The sequence below is a fragment of the Pelecanus crispus genome, chromosome 1, assembly GCF_030463565.1.
Source record: "Pelecanus crispus isolate bPelCri1 chromosome 1, bPelCri1.pri, whole genome shotgun sequence".
Lineage (NCBI taxonomy): Eukaryota > Metazoa > Chordata > Aves > Pelecaniformes > Pelecanidae > Pelecanus > Pelecanus crispus.
Genome location: NC_134643.1, coordinates 45978657 through 45986973, shown reverse-complemented (window position 1 = coordinate 45986973; position 8317 = coordinate 45978657). Strand labels below are relative to the sequence as shown.

The window sequence follows — 8317 nt, the reverse complement described above, 5'->3', positions numbered from 1 at the left end:
CCCTGCAGCGGAGGCGGCAGCCAGCGGCTCTCGGCGAGGCGCTCCGCAGCGCGCTTGGGGCAATTTCCTCAGTAATTAGCGACCTGAGACGAAGTGTCCTTTGGCTGATGCGGGGGGCCCTTATATATACATGTAAAGGGAGGCTGGTCCGCGGCGGCCAGTCTTTATTAGCATATCTCACCACATCCCCTGCCGGGGGCTGTCTGGGCAAGCCCCCTCCAGTCCCCAGGAGACAATTTGCTCCGCACCGCTCCTTTGGAGAGCGGCGAGCTGGGTGCTTCTCCAGACGGCCACCTCCCCAGCACCCGTCGCCACATCTCCGAAGTTTAAACCAAGTCTGGGAATCTGCAGGTTTGGTATGGAATAAGGAAAAGGGGCAGTGGGCCCGCACGAACCGCTGACATTTCCTACGGAGCTGTTCCTCGTCCTGTGTGTTCCCATCTCCCATCACACGCGGCAGCGGGAGGGACCCCGGCTCTCCCCGTGGGGCAATTAACGTAGACCCCCCCCCCCCCCCCCAGTAGCACCTACAAGCATCTACTTGCGTCTCTTTATTCCCCACAGCCCGCTGTCCAGGTCTAACCCGAAACAACCTATCCCTCTCTTCAGACCTAAGATTTCTTCATTTATCTTGGGGAGAGCTTTGTCCTGCAACGAAAGCTGTGTCACCGACCGTTTAAATGTACAAACTAGAGGGCAAAAATGCACAGCTACGTGTGGCCGGGAGAGACGAGGAGTGGGGAAACCCAGATTTTAGGGCTGTCGGATCGGGTCCCAGGGAAAGGCGTTCCCAAAAGAAAAGTGTACGTGTTTGCGCCGAGACAAATCCCCTTCCCATTCTTTCTCCTACTCGTGTGACCTGGTGCTGCTAGAGACACAACAGCCGAGCAGCGCCTTGGGCTCGCTAATTTTCTGCTTTCAGGCAAACTTGTACCGTTACAGATGCGTCCCAGCTGCCAGTGCAACAAACCCCTCCTGGAAGTGTAAAATTTCTAACCCCGCAATCCCTAAGTAACTTTACACAAGCCGGGGACAAAAGCTTTGCAGCGCTCCAGCCGCAGCAGTAGCCAGCGGAGCGGTGCAAGGGTCATTAGAGTGGTAATGAAGCCATTTAACAGGCATTCGCTAAGGCGCAGGAATCCTTTGGTTTCGTCCAGGTGGCTTTTGTAGTTGAGGAAAATATTGTGAGAAGGCAAAGGAAACCTTCCCTACCTGGGAATAAAATTATGTGACCTGGGTTAACTCAAAGGGAGAGCGAGTGACCCAGCAGCCGTTCAAACGCCACGGAGCCGGTCTGTGTGCCCAGGAAGGAGGCGTCCCCGGTGCCCCCCCCTTCAGGAAGAGGTAACGCGGAGGGCATGGCGAGCCGGTCGTCCCAAGGAGCCGCTCTTCGAGGGAGCCAGGCGGGCAGGGGACACCCCCTCAGAGAGCACCCCGCTGCCAAGCCCCCCGAGCCGCCCCGCAGAGGCGGAGGGTGGCCGGCAGCGGGCTGGCTGGGGAGACCCCGTCTGCTCCTTGCCCTCCCCAAACTCCCCAAAGGCGGGTTTCTACTCTTAGGCGAAAATTTTTTCTTAAAAAAAAAAAACCAAAAAAACCCAACCAAAAAAATCCTTAAACATGTACACACCCTTCTTCCTCCGAGCGGATGCATATTTATCTAAAGCTTGGGGAAGGCTACATCTGCGCTGCTTCGCTTTATTTGGGGCCATAACCGGGGGGGGGGGGGGGAGCCCCCTTTGAAATTAATACTGTAAGGAGAAGCAGAGAGTTGATAAAGGAGTAACCTTACAGAAAGGGGAAAGCTCAGAATTTCAGGCTTCTGCCGCTCCGAGGGGCAGGCTGCTGTTCTCGGTTGGGCCCAGTCTGGAGCACGGCAGTTCCCTATTGTTTTCCCAAAAAAACCGGCCGTCGGGAGAGGTTCTGCTCGGCCGTAACTTGAACTCTTCGCTGGGCTGGGGCGTGCGCGCACACACACACACAATTTGATTTACCACGTTTGCGCTGGCTAAAATAGACCTTGTTTACAGATCTATGCTTTGTGCACAAATAAACTTGATCTTCAAAGGGCCGGTTGCCGTTCTGATCACCTTTCAGGGGTTTATCTCCAAGCACGCACCGCGGAGCTGCCGGTGCACGATGCCAGCCCCCCCGGGTCCCGCTCTCCGGGCGTGCGGAGCTTTAGCTCGCAGCTTTAACTCCTAATCCAGCGGGGCTGGGGTTGGGAAGAAACGTGCCTTTGCCCCAAAGTCTTGGAGGAGCTAGGAAAATTTGTTTCCTTTTTCCTTGAATATTTTGGGGGAAGGGGAAGAAAGGATGGAAGACCCTGTCACTCAGGAAGAAAAAAAAAAAAATCTGTAATTAGTATCCCTTAAGAGCCCCCGGCTCCTCTGGTAAAGTGATCTCAAAACAAATTTGCAAAAGTGCAGTAGGCGAGCGAAACTAAAGGAAGGGGAGAGAAAACACAAACTGCAAGGCTGGCTAATGAGGCTGCTGGGGGCAGCGCGGGGGGGGGGTGGGGGGGATGGTAGTGCTGCATTTCAGGATACGGGAGGCTCAAGTCCGGAAAGCGGGAAGAGCCTGAAGACCAGAGGCTGGCTGCTCCTGCGGACGGGCAGGGAGAAAATGGTGAAGGTGTCAGGACCTCTTTAAATGATGTTCCTCACCCCAACCCTCCCCGCTCCGCAGCAATTGCCCTGCCGCACCTATTTCTGGAGGGACTGGATCCCATGTGGGCACCATTTGCAGTGCGTGCAATCCTTTTCCAAGCCCCATGCCTATGTAAGCAAAGAAAACCCCACCGACACCGTAAGTCACCGGCCCGGGGGGTGGTGAGAGGTGTTCGGGACCCAGCCGAGCGCGCCCCGTCGCAGCCAGCACCCCCTTGGCCTCGCCGGGCTGCAGGCCCGGGCCCCGGTGGTGCGGGACGGCAAGCGGCAGCGACAGCGTTCTTTAGGGAAGCGTTTTATTTAACGCTGCGTGCGGGGACGGTGCCTCCCGGCACAGGGGAAGCCGCAGCCGCCTGGCTCCGTGCCGCCTCCGCCCGCCGCCTCTCCCCTCCCGCGGCCGGGGGGGGCCGGGGCCGGGGCCGGGGGCTCCTCCGCGCCGCCCCCCCGGCAAAACTGTTTCCCAGTTGGGCTGTCGTGGCCGGGCGCTTCCAGGCGTGTGAGAAACGTTTGGTTCCCCCCAGCACTGGGAACCGTGCGCACCTAAGTAAACACATTAGTACCTGCCAGAGGGATTTGTATAGAAGACAGCTGAAGAAGGCATTGGCCTCTGCTGGCACTCTGGGACTCCCAAGAGAGATCAAAGGGACACGAGGGGGGTTTTGGCAGCCTTGAGACTGGGAAAAGTTGCTAGTTCCTGCTATCGGAGGGACGTCCCAGCGAGCACATGGTTCAATTACTCATCCCCCTCCCTCCCCTGCCCCCCCCCCCCCCCCCCACTGCTCCCATTGCCCCGGCTCGTTCTCCACAGAAAGGTGGAAACTCTGGAAAAATCGCGGCGGGTTCCCCAAGGCAGCAGCCATCCAAGCGGGAATTCTCCCTGTGGAAATAGCTGCCGGGTCGACGCCTGCCTCCGACCTCAGAAAATAAAGCCCGCTGCCGGCTGCCCGCCTCCCCCTCCGGGCTGCGGGCGGCTTTAGGGAGGCAAATAAAGATGCACGGTAAAAAAAAAAAAAAAAAAAAAAAAAGAAAAGAAAGAAAAAGAGGGTTTAGACGCTGGGTGTGAAGAGCGGCACGCCAGAGGAGCGCGGTGGCGGGGCGTCCCGGCCCCGGGCAGGCGGGGCGGGCGGCGGGGCGCTGGCGGGCCCGGCCCCGCTCGGCCTCGGCCGCAACCCCTGCCTGCGGCCGGCCCAGCTCCGCCGCCCCGCTCTCCTCGGGGAGCGAGCAGGTGGCTTCCCGGCGGGGCGGGGAGGAGCGGAGGAGGCCGGTGTCCGGCGTGGGCTCGGCGGGAGCAGCGCTCCTGCCCGCCTCCCCGGTGCTAAAGGAGCTGCAGCGGGACGGGGGAGGGCGGAGGGGGCACTCGCATTCGTGTCAAAACTTCGGTGGCTTTGTGCGTGGCCCCTCCGGGAAAAAAAGGAAAAAAAAAAAAAAAGAAAAGACTTGATTAAATCACAAACCTCTTGTCCTTACCCAGTTATTACCCTTTGATTTGTGATTCCAGGGCCCTGTTTGCTTTGGCTGGGGGCTTAGGTAAAGATTATCGTTATTAATATCAAACACAAACATTTTAATTGCAAACACACTGAGGACCTTCTCTGGGAAGCCCGGCATGTCAGCCATAGCCGCGGGGGTCACGAGAGTCTCTTCGGGAGGTATTTTCTTTATTTAATGGAAAAAACCTTCCTCGAGGCAAACTTACTCCAAACAATCGCTCAAGTTACCCTGCTGCTGGAGGAGACCCTGCCGCGGGGGTCCGACCGGGCGGCCGGGCCAGCTCGGCGAGGTTACCGCCGGGCTGGGGGCAGATGTGGCGGTGGGCCGGCGGGCTGCTGGCCCCACACCGTGGTGTCGGGGGTGCTTCGGCACCCCCCTCCCCGCTGCGGGGAGCGGGGCCGGCGGGGCGCGGTTCGGCCCTCCCGGCTGAGCCGGCGGGGACGGGAGCAGCTCGCTAGGGCAGGCGAGGGGCTGCCAGCCCCAGCCGAAGCGCTCCGCTGCTGAGCGAGCCCCCGGGCTGCAGGAGCAAACTACGGCATCTTGGCGCTGTCGCGAACGTGGGGAGATCGGGCACGAAAGCGCCGCTTTCGGAAGCGCCCGAGAGTTCCCCGAGGCGGAGGGGTTTATGTGAAACCTGTGGTACCGCTGCGTGCCCGCCGCACTGTGCCGCCGCAATGGCTCCTCGCAGGAGAGCATCTCAGCACAGAGCGATTCGAGCCAATGCTGAAGCCGCCTCAAAAGCAGGCTGGCCGCGGCGGCGCGGGAAGGGGGAGAGGACGGCACCGCCGTGAGAGCCGGCTCTCGGGGCCGCCTCTCTCCGGAGCTTCCCCTTCAGACGGACGTACCCGCGCCGGTGCCGGTGCCGGCCGGGAAGGGCGAGACCTTCCAGAACCGTGGCTGTGACCTTGCGAAGCACACAAACAGTAAATCAGGGGGTAAAGCTGAGGAGGAGAGCGCCGGCGGGCAGCGCTGAAGCAGCGTCCCTCGGCTTCTGTCAGCTCGCTGCCAGCCCCGTGTCGGGGGGGGCTCCGGGTGCTGTTCCCCGGTGGTCGCCCCTTCGCGGGGTACAAACAATCTGTTACCAACCGTAACGCTCCGATTGTGAGCGGCTCCGCTCCGGCATCCTCAGAGAGGCCGTGTTTTTTTACATCACTGAGTGAAAGGCTTCATATGTTGTTACCCACCCCACCCCCCAACCCCCTTTTCGGCCGCTTAACTCTTTCCTCCCTGAGGGACCCCATTCTCTTCTCCCTCAGGCTCAAGTCGAGGGGAGTTACCTTCCCCGGGAAGCAATCACAGCCCCCACGGGAGCGGGCCCCTGTCGCAGCCCGTCGCTGCCCCGCTGGGGTAGCACAGCCGTCCATTTTACCACAGACACGGCCTGCGTTCGAGTTCCCGCTCCCGAGAGGGAAAGGCGAGAGGCGCTGAGCCTCTCCCTTCCCAAGGACCGCGGGGGGCTCCTGGCGCTCCCTAAGCGCACCCACCATGTGCAGGACGAGGCCGAAGAAGCGTCCCTGCCCGGCGAGCTACGCAAGCGGCCCCGTCGGACATTTTAGGGGAGCTGCACCGCTTTTCCCTCGCAAGCAAGGGCGAGGAGAGGGGCCGCGGGGTCCTGCCCGGGCGCCCACCCGTGCCTGCCCGGCCTCCCCTGGGAGCGAAGCGGGGAGGCGGGTAATTAACAGGGCGGGTGCGGCCCTAGGTAAGGAGGGACGCTCCTAGGAGGAGAAAAAGCAGGAAAAATCTGTCCGGAGAGCTGCCTCCCGTCACACGGGTCGTGTCGCGGCGACGTGGGTCTGACTCTTCAGGGCTTGATCCCGCTGAAGTCAGCGGCGGGTTTTAACTCCGGGAGCGGGTTAATTACTTAATTACGGGGGGGACGGGACACACTGTAACACAAAGAGCTTTATTTTACAACCCAAGGAATCAATCTGTTCTTATATACAATATCACATTCCATCATTTAAATATATATTTGTTATGTTTACAAAAGAAAAGACAGTACTAAAATTATTTACAGGAACGAAACGAGGCGGGAACTCTTTAAATACGACTAACACGAAATGCAACCAACAGCTTCACTCAGACAGGAATGAACTTTCCGGTGAATCTCAGACAAAGCGGATCACCGGTACACAGGTAAGTAACTTAAATTAAAAAAAAAAAAAAAAAAAAAAAAAGAAGAGGAGGGATGGTCTATGCAACACGATTTAACAAAAACAAAACTCGGAAAAAAAAAAAAGAGGAAAGAAAAAGGGGGAAAGTCTGTTTGGCTCGAGTCAGCGAGAGCCATTTTCTTTGGGGTAGGTGTACCCTGACTCGACCTTAACAAGGCCCCTGCCCGGGCTTTCCACTGTGTTAATTTGCTTCATTACTTAGAGGGAAGGGGGTGGGGGCTCCATCTCCGTTAAATATACTACCAGAGCAACCGGATTTATTTCTCCACCACTTCCTCCACGCTGGGCAGTTTGGGTTCGTCGGAAGAAATACTGTCCACTATGGAAGAGAGGTAGCGGAGGCTGCTGGAGGCCGACGACTCGACGATGGAGCCTCCTGCTCAAGGAGAGAAAAGGCATGAAAGAGCAAACCGTGCCTCCTCGCCGGGCCGGCGGCGCAGGGCTCGCAGCCGGCGGAGAGCCCCGGCGCCGGAGGGTGAGAGACCGTTGGGGACCGGCGGCCGTTGGGGACCGGCGGCCGTTGGGGACCGGCGGCCGTTGGGGGACGCGGCCGTTGGGGGACGCGGCCGTTGGGGATCGGCGGCCGTTGGGGACCAGCGGCCGTTGGGGGACGCGGCCGTTGGGGACCGGCGGCTGTTGGGGACCAGCGGCCGTTGGGGGACGCGGCCGTTGGGGCACGGGAAGGGCGCGCGGCAGCGGGGGCGGCGGGGTGAGCACGGCCCGGCGGCGGCGGCGGCCGCTCCCCCGGACAGTCGGAGAACGGCGGCCGCGGGGTGCGAGTTACCTTCCTTGGGGCTGACTCCCAGGGCTCGGGAATGGTCCGAAACGCTTTGCCAGTCGGAGCTGCAGGTGCTGAGGAAGTCGGAGCTGGGGATCTGCGGCACACACACGGGGGGGCGGGAGCGGGGGGAGACACGGGGAGGGGACGGGTGTTAGCAAGGTGGACGGCGGCTCCCCGGGGCGGGCCGGCTGCCCGCTGGAGGCCCGAGGAGCTGGCAGGTTCCTCGGGGAGCCCCCTCCGCGCCCGCCAGCCTGCCCGGCCGGCCGGGCCGCCGCAGAGGCCGTGCCGAGGAGGAGAAGAGGGGACGGGAAGGGCGCGGCGGTTTCGCAGCTGGGTGGCAGGGCGGCGGGAGGAATCGAGCGGCAGTGCTTACATTTCCCTGCTTGGGGCTGAAGCTGAAGGGGTCCCCCCCGATCTCCTGCATCTTCTCCTGTTGATCCAGCCTGTGCAAGAGGTCCTGCAGCCTCTCGATGTAGCTGATGGCGCTCCTCAGGATCTCCACCTTGGGCAGCCTCTGGTTGGGGTTTGCCACAGTCCGCCTTTTCAGAGCCTCGAAGGCTTCGTTGATCTTCTTCAGTCTCCTCCTCTCCCGCAGGGTGGCTGCTTTCCGTCTGTCCGTGGGGGCCGACTTTCTCTTGCAAGTTTTACAAGCCCAGATCAAACACTGGCCGGGGCAGTGAGGGGGTTGTAGTCCCGGGGGTGCCAGCACATGCTCCTCTCCGCTGCTGTCACTGCCGGCCTCTGGCGGCATTTGGTCCTGACAGGGGGACAAGGTGCCATCGCTGCCTGGGTACAGTGGGGATCCCTCTGCCATCTCCAGCTGCTGCAGGGCTCCATTCTCCCCGTCCAAGTAGAAGAAATAGGAGCCAGTTTCAAAAAGGTCCATCATCATGCTGTCCCTCGGCCTCTCTGCCTGCTTGAGTTGGGTGGCAGGCTCAAAAACACCCCGAGGAACAACCCGGATGGAATTTAATTAGTGCAGTGACATAAGTCCCCCCTGCTTTATATAGGAGCTGCTGAAACCCTATCCAACTTTTAGCTGTCGCGGTGCATCACCCTCCAAAACTGATTCCAGCCAGTCTCTTGGGCGCTGTCCTGAGAACATCTCCTGTTTAGAAGGGGGGGGGAGGGGGCATGAGGGGAGGGAGGCAAATTAAAGAAAAAATAATAAACGGGGGAAACAAACGAAAAATAAAATTACAATC

The 8317-nt window shown here is 60.0% G+C and overlaps 1 protein-coding gene across 1 annotated transcript; it reads right to left on the bottom strand.

The window, feature by feature from the left end:
- Window positions 1-6588: 6588 nt before the first annotated feature.
- On the bottom strand, window positions 6589-8004 carry MYF6 (myogenic factor 6). The gene is made up of 3 exons (XM_075726398.1): window positions 7486-8004; window positions 7116-7206; window positions 6589-6707 (listed from the first exon to the last, which is right to left on the bottom strand). Exons 1-3 carry the CDS (start codon window positions 8002-8004, stop codon window positions 6589-6591), a joined length of 729 nt encoding a protein of 242 aa, XP_075582513.1.
- Window positions 8005-8317: the final 313 nt, after the last annotated feature.